At 40.4% G+C, this 14,093-nt stretch overlaps 1 protein-coding gene across 1 annotated transcript in view; it reads left to right on the forward strand.

The window, feature by feature from the left end:
• Nucleotides 1-414: 414 nt before the first annotated feature.
• Nucleotides 415-14,093, forward strand: part of PPIL2 (peptidylprolyl isomerase (cyclophilin)-like 2) — a gene marked incomplete at its 5' end in the record, with an annotated part of 69,338 nt that continues 55,659 nt past the window's right edge. Inside the window, 3 exons of the mRNA XM_009705529.1 lie at nucleotides 415-460; nucleotides 1,402-1,464; nucleotides 1,626-1,677. Of these exons, the coding sequence (XP_009703831.1) occupies nucleotides 415-460; nucleotides 1,402-1,464; nucleotides 1,626-1,677 (161 nt within the window). The remainder of the gene's footprint in view (nucleotides 461-1,401; nucleotides 1,465-1,625; nucleotides 1,678-14,093) is intronic.

Consider the following 14,093-nt stretch of genomic DNA (forward strand, 5'->3'; position numbering starts at 1 on the left):
GGCTGTGCAGCTGCAGGTCCTAAAATCACTGGTGCTGATCAGCGTGAAGCTGGCAGAAATCCGAGGTTTATCGCTCAGCTGAGCTGTCCCTGCCTTCACCAAGTTCTGTGCCAGCTGGTAGGACAGAGCTTGAAGATGGTTAAAGTGTTAATCGTCAAATTTCACCTCAGCGCTCTCTGTCAGAGCTCTGTTTTGATTTTTTTTCTGATTGTGTAATTTCAGCCGAGGAGCGTACTTGTGCTCTGCAGGAGAAGTCCGATTTTAGTTACAGTCTTGCGAGGTTTAGTGTGCTTATCCTTGTCATCAGTAGATTGCCACCATGTATTGAGCAAACGTAACTTTCAAATGTTTCTTTGTTACCTAGGATACCATGTATTTATTAAAATTCTGTTGTGGCTTTTTTTCCATAAACAGACCTTCCACGAACTAATTTTAGACGTTTATCATTTGATCACTGCAGGTAAGACAGCAAATTTACATTATCATTATTAAATGATGCATCTGTTTATCAGGCTGTTGACAATGAACTGTTACTGAAGCCTTGTTCCTCCAAGGTAGTTATTTTCATTGACTTGCGCCTGCTATGACGGTAATGCAGCAAGGAAAAATCCAGTAAGAAATGAAACTATCTATACTTTCCATGATTAGTGTCTGCAGAGGTTGGAGCTAATGGCTAAAATAATACACAAGTGATAAAATAATTCAGAACAATTATCGTCTACATTCCAGTCTTTCAAATTTGTGTAATTGGGGCTTGAATCTACATTTCCTTTCTCAGAAGATGCTTGGTCAATCACTCATTTTTCTGAGGCAGTGATTAGGTAGATTGAAGGAAGATTTATGCTAATTTTTTGTGGTTAGAGTTTACTGCTTGAAGTGCTGGAGTGAAAGAGAGGAGTTAGTAGAGGTGGGTTAGAAATCCTTTTATAAATTAAATAGTTCAAGAAGTTACCATCCACATCTATGAACTACTGCTGCCTGGCTAAAAGCTGACTGGATTATGGAAGCATCCCTAACAGGGGATGCTGAATGTGATTGCCAGTTACTCCCTAGCCCGTTTCAGAGCAAAGACAGTGAGTGTTTCTGCTTGAACCATCTTTTGTCCTGATGGGGCCCAATGTGGCAACAGAGGTGGGCTGGGGAGTATTACATTATCCCGTGGCTCTATGGCTGTGAGTGCTGGCAGCTACACGTTACTGAACTGCATCAGTTCCTGTCATGGATTTTGTTGTTAACCTAATTTATGTAGAATCAGGTAGTGGGTATTGGCAGCTACTCAGTATTTTCATGTTGGTATAGGCTTTGCTTTAATGTGCAAGTAAATCAGCAAAATGTTGTTTCCTTCTGTCATCGTGATTTCTAGCTGATTTTGCTAAAAAGAATGTGTACTTTTTTTTCTAGTTTGTCTCTGCAGCCATTTGAATACCCAGTTTGCACACCAGATGGGACAGTCTTTGACATACTGTAAGTTACTGTCTGTACTTAGCTTTATTTTTGTGTTGCTGAACTGATTACAACTGTGTGATCATAATTTGATCTTAGCAAGTTGGCAAAAATAATCATGCCCATCGGTAGAAGTTTCTGATGATGCTTGTCACTTATTACATTATCCCTTCTCTTTTCAGGAGCATTATTCCTTGGATAAAGAAATACGGAACCAATCCAATCACAGGAGAAGTAAGTAATGATGGGTATATTCACATGTTGTCTTTGCTTTCCTTATGCTCAGTTTGCTATTTAATGTGTGGGAGAAACAAAAATGCCTTAATGAAGGCAAAAGAAGTTGAACGGGAGTGCTATCTCGAAGTGTGATATTTGTGAGATTAGCTTTGCTGAAATTAATGTAGAGATTTACTAAGGATCTCTTTTTAGCTTAAAAAAAAAAAAAGAAGGCATCTGGATTTGAGACCTGATATCCTCTCACTGTCATCCTGCTAATGATCTTTGTAGTAGAAAATAATCAGCCTCAGACTGTGTGTGTGGAAGAAAGAGGAGAGCTTTTGGTTTTGGTTTTGGTTTTTTTTTTTTGCATTGGATTGTAAATAGTATGGCAGAGGAAATGCACAGTTGATTTATATAAAACTCCAAGGGTATCTTGCCTTTCTTACAGGTGTGGCATAATTAAAGTTTGTATAGATGGAAATACAAGCTTTTTTGTTATTGCTAGCAGTGCGCAGAAAGCCTGACTGGTCAGTGGTGGAAAAGACTCTGTACTGCTGCCTCGTATAAGCAGAGTTCTAGTCCGTACAGGGCAAGGGGCTGGCAAGCTCACTTCTCCATCTGTGATTAAACTTGCAGTGATATTTCCTACCCAAAAGGATATTTGGCTCTGTGCAGATTAAAGAGATTAATAGATGATATTATGAATTATAAACTTAAGCTGCAAAATCTTTTGAGTTATCTTGACAGTGTATTTCAGAAATTATCTGACCTGCCTCTGTCATGATAGTTCACTGTGAGGCTGGGATTTCACACTATGATCAGCGCCTTAGTGGTTTTTCTCCCCTGCTGTTCTGCATAAATGATAACTACAAAGGGATTACTTTCTGTAGTAGTGTGAAGTTGTAAAGCACCAGATAAATATGAAGTACTGGAAATATGTCCTTGTTGGAATTCTTTTTTTTTCCTAAGAGAGTGCATTGTTTGTGAGGGCATGGAGGAGAATTTTAAACAGAAATTGTTGCTTGATTTACTGAAACTTGTCTCTTCCTTCAGTGAGTGCAGTTGCCTTCCCGAGCGTTAGGTGGCAGCCGTTGCCTAGGATTGTTGGCTGGTTTGCAGGTGGCTTTGTGGTATGAGATTACCTTTGAAACATCTTGTGTTTGATTAAAGGTTTTTCCCAGCAGACAGATACGAGGAGAAGCTAAGTACAGATGCAGCATTCCAGACTCTAAACATGAACAGGCTGTCTGAGACTCAATATCTTCAGTTGTAGCAAACTGCAGGTGTGTTTGAGCAATGGAGAGATGTTTGAAGGTCTTTCTTCACACATGAAGAGGCAAATGTATTGTTGAGAAGGAATGGAATTACAGCTATTTCATTTGTTTTCACCAGCCTCTCACCCCCTTCCTGCTCTGTGCATTGGTTGGGACTTTTGGGATTTTGCTCACTCAAAGCAGCTCCTTGACACCTGTTCTCATTTCAGACTGTGAACCATCATGTGGTTTAAAATTACTTTGGGTAAATGCTAAGCAAGAAATGTAATGTGTCTCGTGGTCTTGTGTAATATAGAGAAAGGGAGATTGTGCAGAATATACTTGGTGAACCATAAATGCTCAAATGAAGTTGGACTTTGAGAGCTGTTAGTTTACCCAGACTTGTGCTTCTGTAGTTGATCTGCAGTGCACCTCCCGCTCTCCTCAGCACGCATCCCCTTTTCCTCTGTATCAGTCTGCTTGGGGAGCCCTTTCTTCTTCCCTTTTAGTCAGTGGTGGATTTGTGCTGTACAGCTCTCTCCTCCACAGGACAAAGGTGTTCCAGACCACTTGGAAGAAAAAGGAGATGCTTGCTCTCCAGAACAGCACACAGCCCTGCTGAATCCAGCCCTGTGGAGCTATAAGTTCAAGAGTGGGGTTGAAAGAAGTGTCATAATTTAGCCTTTGTTTCCCAGAGGGCTCTGGTTTTTGGAAGGGGAGGATGGCGTCTGGCAGGAAGGGGATGGACATGCTGGGACAAGGCAGGGCAGGTGGCAGAAGTCAGTGAGTTGAGCTTGTGTACCTCTAGACTGTGCTGCCCTCTATTTAATCTGTCATGTGTGCAACTTCTGTTACTTGTGCAGCTTGCTTATTGTGGAAACGAGAAAATATTTTCTGTAGTGAGTTGGTGACTTGCAGAAACTCAAGACTCTGGGTTTAAAAAGGAATTGAGCCAGATTAGCTGCAATGCCATGTTTTCTACTGAAGTTACTTTGCACAGACTGATGATTTGTCGTTGCTGATGAGGCTCTGGAGAATTTTTCCATTTTTTTGTCCTGAAGTTAAAAATTATAATGAAATCCTTTGTGGCTTGTATGTCTGTTGTTATGGTTTGCTACAGGCCAAACATTTCGGAGAAGTCAATAGGCTACTTGGAAACAGTGTTGTTAATGGTACACTCTTGGTACTCACTAATTCCGTCTAGCTGTATTATTTCTGAAGTGGACCCCTCAGTGGAGAATTGAAGAGTCTTGCAATCATTAATATATTTATCTCCGCAGTGCTCCCAGGGGATGGGACTGTGCTGGCCTTTTATTAATTGAATGTTTGTGAACTGATGTACAAGTGACTTCTCTGATTCTTCCGAGTCTTAAACTATTGGACCAGCCTTTCATTTTAAAGAAATTTTGCAATGCCAAGATCACAATTATTCTTTGATATGTTTAAAATATTTTAATTTTGTTGCTTTCCTTCTCTATACTTCCTCATGGATTATGGTTTATTTTTTCTTGCTTTTCCAAGCCTTCTCCTGAGGTCCAGTACAAACACCAATATGTGTCTAGGAGAAACAAATCACCATTGGCCTTTGTCTACATGAGCTATTCCAGAAAGTAGCTTTAGATTTTTTTTTTTTGTCTCCCTTTTTAATAAATCATTGTGGTAAAATATATTTCTGTTACTATCCTAATAATTTTGGAAGAAACAGTGCATCTCTTGCGGCTGAGCTACAGTGTGTCAGATGGCATTGGCTCAGTTACTTTTTTTTGTCAGCTTTGTCAGGACACTGCCCTAGCTTATGTTTACACTGAAATTGCATAAAATAAAGAGAAAAGTCATAGTTAGCTCATTTGTTTTTACTGAGAACAGCACTTTTGGCTTCTTGGGCTTGCTGATAGTTGCAAGCTTGCCAGAACGTTTCATGTAGCGGCAATACGACAGCAGCGACCGGCATGCCTGCACAAGTCAGCCAGCTGGGCTCAGGAGTACCTGTTTCCAAGAAATGAGATTGGTCAGAGCATGTCTGGTTTATTGGAATCTCAAATCTGAACAGATGATAGATCTGCATGAAGGTAGCAGTGTGCCTTTTGAGAGCAATTTCAATGAAGTTGTTCTTTGTTGCATGGATATGTTATATGTGGGCTGAGCTATTTTTCTCCTTTGTATTGTAATGTTTCTGATACGAATACCTGTTTTTTTCAGTCTGGTTCAGTAACATTCTAACTGCATGTGGGCAGGCCAGATTATTGTGGTGTACTTCATTCAAGATTGGCTCTGTATCCTTGGGCAAATCTCTCTCTTCCCTGTCTCAGAAGTTGCTATGGTCTTTGTCCCTTGTTTCCCCTTTTCTGTGGGAATTTAGTTCTTTTGAACAGTTGAAAGTCAGTTCATATCTGGTGTTTGCTTCTAAGGCCTTGGTCCAAAGTCAATTTTGTGACTGTTGTAAGTGTGTCTGCTTTTAAACTCATACAGAGAGCTCACCTGTGTGAATTGTTTCTGTACTGCTCGGAGCAAACTAAAATCTGTGTGTCGGCTGATCCTGCATAATCCTCATGTTAAGGGCCACGTGCAGCTGTGCAGTTGTTGCATATGTATATCTTGAAGGGCAAACAGGATTCAGTTGAGTTAATTTGGCTTGGGCTTAACATATAGCTAAGAGTCAGGTTAAGAGACCTGAAGATACTGTGTGGTGGATGTATGAGACAAGGAGTCACATTTCTGGTCCGAAGGAGGCAGAGCACAATTTGTTTTGTGCCCTATCTCATGCAATGTTACAATCCAGACCTACAGGCCAGAGAGAGCTTTTTCTTAAGCATCACAAGGTTTTAGCTTCTTACTAGGTTAAATAGGAAAATTTTTATAAGTTAAAAGGGCCCATTTTTTTTGGAATCATTTGTTTGAAATAAGGTTGATAGGATGATGCTTGCGTGAATAATTACAGGCGCTTTCAAAACCAATAACTTCTTACCCTCAAAAGAAAAATTTGCAACCAAGTCTGTTATTTCAAAACTTTGGAAAGTCATTCTCAACATTCCTTAAATATGTTTATTAGCTAATTCCTCTCCCAAATGCTGGTAGCTATTGTTACTTCATTTTATTGTGAAAGCATGGTTTCTTTTCAATTTGATCAACTAGATTTGAGTCAGTCTCACAGAAATCAGTTGCTGGTCTTGTGGTGAGAGAAGCTTGCTGACCAGGTTAATGGAGAGGATATGGAGAAGATTACTTTTTTTTACTGCTGAATTTATTAATCCCACTTTAAGAATGAACAGATAACATTACAGTACTTCTTTTTATGCACTAAAGAAGTCTTTGGCTGTCTAAATAAGGCAAATCCTGCCTGAAAGGGATGCCGAAATTAGAGCAAAGGTGAAACTTCCTTAAACATAAAAGCATTTTTACTGTGTACGTATTTTGAAAGCACAGATACAGAAATAGAAAGCACTGATAATTGTTTCTTCACCCGAGAAGTGAGCATGATGAGAAGGAGGGCTTAGTTATTTTTTTTCTTCTTTTGCAATATTCTGAATAAGGAAACTGCAGCGTGTCAGGAGTATGGGAAGTGTAAAGTACTGTAGGAACAGGTGTTAAAGTGCAGGTGAAATTCCAGCTGAGGCTTTATAGTTCACTACAAATTGCTCTCCATCTCTATCAAATAATTGGTGCAGGACCTACATGTTTCAGGAACGGATTCCTGTAAGTGGGTTGCATGAGCGTCACACATTGCTGAGTCAGAGGTGTCAAGATCGCAAACAAAACTCATCCAACGCTGAGTTGAGTGGAATGGGTCTATGGCCTGAATGGGGAAGGGGACAAGTTCAAGTTTCATGTGACCTGTATTGGCTGAATCAACAGTGACTGTGGTTTTTAACTTGGTTCATATGGTCTGTGTGGTAATTTACTGCAGACTGCTGCTTTAATTGTGTTATTCCAGGTGTGTTTCTAGATAATGAGCAGCAAATAATGGATATCATCAGACAAGGATCTGTGGTTTGAAGGTGACCTCCTTCATGCCAGCAGAGCAGTAGCTACTGTTGGAATACATTGTCAGGAAAATGTAATAGCTGTAGATAATGTACAATGTGAGCATTTTTCAGAGTGCTTGTCTAGACCTTTCTGCAACATGGTGGTAATACTACCTTAGGATTTTGATGGTCTTCTGAAGATGGCACGCTGCAGTAGGAGCTAGATTTTCCTTGTGACTTCTCATCTTTTTCTCTTGAAGTTTTCTTCGTTCTTACTGTTTCCAAAGAGATTATGTTTACTCTGAGCATTTTCATTCTTTGTCTGGATACAAAATATTGAGAGGAAAATGCTGTGCAGCCTTCCATGGGCAGGCTATCTCCACATCAGTTTTCATTATCTAGAGTGCTGGGACTGTCTAGTTAACAACAAAATAGTTTGACCAATTGAGATATTTTTCATTATGTAGAAAAATTCAGGAGTGAGACATATCCCCCTTTCATTGTTTTTTCCTCAACATCAGGGCACAGCACCTGAAATCCAGGCAGCCTGCTATGTTTTCTCCTTGGAGCTTTGGAAATGAGTGATCATTTAGGTGGATCAGTAACTTCACGTCTCATTTGGCTGTAGCATAACTGATGTATAAATGAGAATTTTAATTCTTCTCTAAAGAATGCTTTTGACATACATGTCAGAAGAAGTCGGCACATCTTCAGCTTTGAAATTCAAAGTATATTTCTTAATTTGACTGATGCAACTCAATCAAGTCTTCAGATATTGCATAAGTTTCAATGTCAATTGCCCCCTTTTTTTCCCTTTTGTTAAACTTACTATGTTTGTTTCCTGTACATTTGAAGTGAAGGAGGGAGGTTTTTTTCTTGTTTATTTGTAAGAAAAGTTTCAGTGACGGGTGGGAATACAGTTTTGTTCTGGGTGAGTAATAGCTTATTACAGAGCAGAGAACAAAGCTTACAAAAATAAAACCAAGGGAAGCTTTGTTGTTGAAAAATGATTCAGACAAATCCAGATTAGTTGGTTTTCATGTGTTGCAGAAAGAAGGGTGAAATGATCAGGAACAGAAAACTCGAAGTCCCTCTGAGGTCTTCAGCTCTCTTGCAGTCTGCTTTGCAATCTGCGTGCTCTGTCTTGAACCGGTGTTTGCTTTCTTCCTGCTTTGACTGCTGAGAGGTTCTTCTAATGGTTTTTCATCTGGTAGATATCTTCTGTAAATTTCGGGTTTTACCAGCTTAGTCTCATTTGTATGTATGCCAAAACTGTGCTTCTCTGTTAGTGTTTACAGCTGTGTCTTTGGTACACAGGAATTTAATGCTTTCTTGACATTTTCTTGTTGAGACTTGTGTTTTCCTGTTAGATGTTCTTCTTGCCTTTAAGTTCTCTATACCCTAAATAGTCACAGTTGTCCTTCTCCGCATCTGTTTAATTTTAATTTATCTTCTTTGAACGGCGTTAATCTTAATCATACACAGTAAATTCTGGGTGAATGCCTGGTACAGTGGTGAGAATATTTTCCAATCTCTTCCCGAAATACTTTGATAATACTTTGATATATTACACATGATAGTGTAAGACAAAACAGTTTCGGTGTATGTGTTGAGACATGAAGGGTGCTTTCAGAATATGATAATTTGTTGCATTTTCTCTTGATAGCTTGAGTCATTTCAGAAGCAGGTACTTATTTATAAATAAGAGTTAGCCAGGATGAGCAGTGGTTCTTCCTTTTCTTTTTTTTTTTTTTGTTTCCAGTTGAATGTTGCTGCCTATAGTTCTGTGACCTGTAGCAGTCTTTCAGGCACGCGTTGTTACACTCATCATCATTAAGCATCTCTGCCCAGGTGCATTTTTGTCTGGGGGCAGCAGGCACAGGCTGCTGCTCAAATGCCTAGAATCCACTTTGAATGAGATGAACTCTTCAATATGCAGCAACTGAACCGTGTCGTCTTACCTCATTTACTTCAGAAATTATTAGCTTTTAGTCAACAGTCTAAATGAGTTAATATTTGACTAGTGACCATAAATTTTCAAGGACCCTGGATAGAAACGTATGAGGACATGACTCCTGCCCAGAGGAATGACCAGAAAGTCATGTGTCATAACTGGAAATGGTCATAAAACACAGGGCGGTCAAAGGGATGAAGGTCCTGGTGAGGCTGATGACCTGGAAGATGAATCCTTTTTTGTTGGGTTTTCTGAAACTTTCCCAGTCTCCTTTGTTACTGAGAAACACATGCATAGTTGGTTGCTTCTCTTCCCAAGTTGTATCTCTGTGTTTTATAGTAGTGCACGCAGCACGACTAAGAGTTGGCCTTTTTCTGTCCTAAAAGGGGGGTTTACTTTTCAATTCCCTGTATCTTTGGGAAACAGTGAGGGCAAAGAAGGTGAGATTTGCCTAGACTTACTGTTCGAGTGTTTTATCAAAAGGAGATGTTTAAAACCCTCCAGTGTCATGAGACACTGGCCAAGCTGCAGTGTCTCCTTCACACCTTGCTGATGGGGATTGTGGTGGTGATGGGCAGTGTTTTATCCAGTAAGCCAGCTCTGGATGCAGGCAGATAAATATGTCTAGTATTATTCCTAATTATTTCCCTTACAGCAAAAAAGTATTTACATCTAGGTTTTACAGACCGAACAGATGGTCTCTTTTTTTCCTTTTCCATGTTTTGGTGGAAGTGTGCACATTGGATGGGGTTTTGTGATTGTGACACTTGAAAAACTAGCAGCTGTGAAATGCTCTAGTCTTAAATGAGTTGCAGCATGAGGTTTCCCACAGATCCTTACTTGCCTGTTTTTCACTAAAATTGGAGACTAGCTTTTTGATGCATCTGCAAAGCTTTGTTTTTCATGAACCATGTTGTATTTGGCTGTGGGTCTCTGGATTGATAGACTTCTGACTGCATTAAGACTGCAGGTTTAGTCTTACGCATGAAACTACACATCTTTTTCTCATGGTAATTTCTGTTAATGTGCTCTTTGATAGAGCAACATTATTGCTAGTATCTGTGAGCCATGTGTGTTATCAAGCATATCTTTATGATTCTCTGGACAAGATTTTGGTGGCCATATGGTGTCAGTTTAATTAAAATTTAAATATGGAAACACAGTGGTCTGGAAGTGGGTAATGGAGGAAGGATCTTTTGTGTCCATTTCCATACCAGTTCAGTATCAGATGAAAGCTGCAGTTAAACAGCAGCTTCATCCAAGAATGTGAATTGAGGGTGTTTTTTTTAGCATTTGATAGACAGTTGTCCACGTGATAAATATCTAGCGTTTTTGCTGTTGAACTGAACATACAAATGACACCTTGAATCATGTGTGGAATTATTCTTGCCTCTTGGCTGCTGACCCCAAATTTTTCATGAAAAATTAAACTACATGAAGATGGCTTATCTTGTTAAAATGGTGCTGCTGTTTCCAATCACATTCCCATAATGTGTAGACTTGTTGCGGATTTCCAATGCCTTTTATCATCATTAAATCCATATACATGGAGTTATTCCAATACTATTCACTCGATTCATATCCCTATATTTCGTGAAGGTTGTATAACTGGGAAAATTGTAAGAGGGCTTCTTAAAATGTGTAGTTATACACAGAAGGTAACAGGTCTCATCTTTAAAGGAATGGAAGAATTAAATACAAAATTCATTTACTGCTGTTGAGCTGAATTTGGTACTTGGTAGGCAACATTGTGTTTTAATAATAGTATTTGGTTTGGCTTTCTCTTCTCTTCTATTTGGGGTAACCCTTGTGTTGCTTGTTTTGGTGGGATGAGAACCTACCAAATGGCCATGTCAGCCCTGGATGATTTTGGCTTTGTGTTGTCAACCAGTTCAGACGTGACACATTAATTTTTCCTCACAATAGCTTCACTGGATTATTGTGCGTTCCTGCCAGAGGCCATTCAGAAGGGTGTCCCATCCCCAAGTGCTGATTTTAACACTAACTCAATTACTGTTGATAGAGTGGGAGAGTCTGTATTTACAAAATACAACTCTTGCCACACGTCACCAACTCTACCCATGTGTGGGTAGAGAATCAAATGAGCCCATTTTGATTGCTTTTCAGACTGGTACATATCCCACAGGGTCAGAGCCTCATTAACAAGAAGAACATGCAGCCACAGACCAAAGGGATTCAGAGGGTGTAACTAATTGATGTGCAGGGATTGTAGGTCATATCTTCATGAGACACCCAGCGATGACAGAGAATGATTTAATTCGAAACAATCAGCATGCTTCATCCGGGGGCTGCCACAGTGCCCCACTAACCTATGCATCGTAATAACCTCTGCTTTGGGTATCGATAAAGGATGCTGCCCTTTGGGATCCCACAGGAGCGAGTGCTGTCAGCTGACAGATGAGAGCGCGCAGGGCAGTGGGGCTTCTCGCTGCTGCAAAAAAGTAGGTCATGGCCAAAAGTAGCCTTGGCTGCCTTTGTGGAAGTGTGCCTGTGAGAGAAGAGTCAGCTGAGAAAAGAGCTTGCATGGGTTTTGCGTTTATTTTTTTAGCCCTTCCTTGCTGTGGAGCAGCTGGCACTATGTGCCATGAAATGCGTCTGCTTTCCAGTATTCTTGCATAAAATATTTTTAGAAGTGAGTATGCAGCTCTTATTTCTGCTTAGGGGAAGTGGCAGATGCTTGTGGCCTTTCATTTTCATTAAGAATTTAGAATTTTAATTAGATCAAGTGTTTTTAATAAACATTGGTTTTTCTTTGCTTTCTTCACTGGAGATTGGCTGAAACTGGATGATAGGTGTGTCAGGGAAACTCGGGTTGGAAACAGTTTTGAACTTGAGCTGTGTATGCAACATTTCAGCTCTCATGCTTTATTAATAATAAGAAATACATGAAAACAAATACTTTATCTCATTTTAGGACTCATTCACTCCCGCTGTCTCTTCCCGTGAAGACTGGCGCCTGTTTGTGGCATCATGGTCATTTCCATGGCAACAAACTGTGCGGTGGTGCTTGGAAAGCTTTGACTTTCAATAGAGAATAAATAAAAGCAGATTCACCCACATGCAAGATAATCCTGTTTTCATGTGAAATGAAGAACTTCAGCGAGAAAAAAAATAGGATGCAGGTTTCCTATATCATATTCTTTCATAATTTACTGTGTAATGTATAGGTCTTTCAAAACTGGACCTGCTGGAAGTCCCGGTGTGCGGCCTGGACTCCGTCCTTTGGAGCTGCTCCATGTGCAGCTGTCCGATCCTGCAGCCTGGTCTCAGGCACTGAGCTGCCTTTGTAGGCCATGGCAACCTTTCGTAGCAGATCATGGCCTGGTTTTGCTGTTCTGGTGCTCCAAAGATTTCCTTTGACAGAACACTCAATCCGCCTCTTGTCTTGCTGTGCATTAAGACATGTCAATCAACTTCTCAAAATATTTTTGAGGTGTTGCCCTAATTATATTTCCCCCACATATTTTCTCATATACAACTCTCGGTCCCTTTCCATCCCTTTTCATAAATACATTGCACAGACAACATCTTTTATCAGCAGTGGGAAGTTCCCTTGTGATACGGCGTGGGAGTGCTTGGGCATGAAGCTGTTCCCAGCTGAGCCGAAGCGCAGAGCTGCTCCAAAGGGTGTGAGCTGATGTGCCAAGGTCACTTCTTCCACACAAGCTTGATAGGAGGGCAGTCTGCAGCAATAAAAGTTTCTAATGTTCATTCAGCCCTTCAGTATAGAATTTTCTTCCTGGAGGAAGAGTCCAGGCAGTGCGTGTATTTCAACTCCTATATGAAAATCACTATTTTTTTTATTTACTGTTGACATATAAGACTGTACAAGTGCTGGTCTCAGTGGGAAGCAGATGCCAGCATGAGCAGCTGATGCACCATGGGTAGCTGATGCTGAAAACTAACCTTTTTCCGTATTATGGAAAGATGTGACCTGAAATACCATACTATTTCCCTGGGTACATAGTAAGAATCTGACGACTTGGCAGCACTTCTAACGATACATCGTACGTTGACAGATGAAGCAGTGTACTGCAGCTTTTGCTACCTTTAAAGTCTGTACAGCAGTTTAGTCTGTCTTTTCCACTAAATTTCTGTCACGGTATAAATCTGAATCTTCGGTCATGCTAAACTGTTTCTTAGGGAACTGTTTCCATTTTTGTTTAAAGATGATCTGATCATATGTTTTGGGGATAGCTCAAGTCTGCCAGGAAGGTAATTTAGAGGCCTGCCTTCAAATTATCAATGTTTCCAGCAGTTGTGTGGCTAAAGAAGCTTTTTCTGGAACACAATTTTGGGGCTGTTGCACATGTGCACAGATGGATGTTGCTTTGTGTTAATAAGTTGTTTAGGTTGAACAGATCTGTCCAGGATCATATGTTCATTTTGGCAACTCTGCTGTTCCCCTACTGCTGCTTTGACAATTTTGTTCTTGTAAGAAGATAAATAAATGAATAAAGCTCTGCATTCACTTAGTCATTTCAGATGCTACCGTTGCCTTTGCTGTCTTTCTTTGTACCCCAACAGTGTGCAGATGTTGGGATTTTGGGGCTGGTTTTGAGAATCCACTTAAAGAAAAATAGCAGCACTGATCTTCCATTGCCTAAGTAAATATAACCTGACCTCGCCTCATTTTTCCCTTCCCATCTTATTCCTACTAGCCCTCATTGCTCTTCCTGCTAACAAATTAGAGAGATGGTTACCTTTCTGTCAGCAAATGAGCCTGCCAGTTGGCTGAACACAATTTGATAAGTACCTTCCTATAAACGAATGAGTCCAGCTGTCATAACGTGTACTCTCTGAACAAAGAATATGAATTTTGATTCGGCAGAAAAAACCCACTGACTTAGTTTCACGTGATTTTGTTATTGCTCTTTGCCATAATGATTGAACTAGCAGTGTCGGCACCGTGGCTGGCAGATCTCCACTTGTAGCTGTTTATAAAGAGCTGTCTGGGTTATAAAAACCTCCCTAATCTATTCAGGTGCGTGGTTTGAGAAGAGAACCGATTGTTTCTTTTAAAAGGCCTGTGTTGTGTGTGCTTGATCGATTTGGCAGTGAAACTGTCTCTTGACAGCTGATACAATCAAAAGGTTTGTTGTTTTTTCTGTACATCTGAGATCCTGACTCAACCTGGCAGCTGGCTGGGCTGGACTTTGTTTCCAGCTGGGTGCCCCAGTTGAGCACTACCTGACCGTCCTGGCGGGCTGTGCTGGTGGGGTGACCCGGTCGTGGTATGCC

This window comes from Cariama cristata, unplaced genomic scaffold (assembly GCF_000690535.1).
Source record: "Cariama cristata isolate BGI_N322 unplaced genomic scaffold, ASM69053v1 scaffold3228, whole genome shotgun sequence".
In the NCBI taxonomy this organism is placed as follows: Eukaryota; Metazoa; Chordata; class Aves; order Cariamiformes; family Cariamidae; genus Cariama; species Cariama cristata.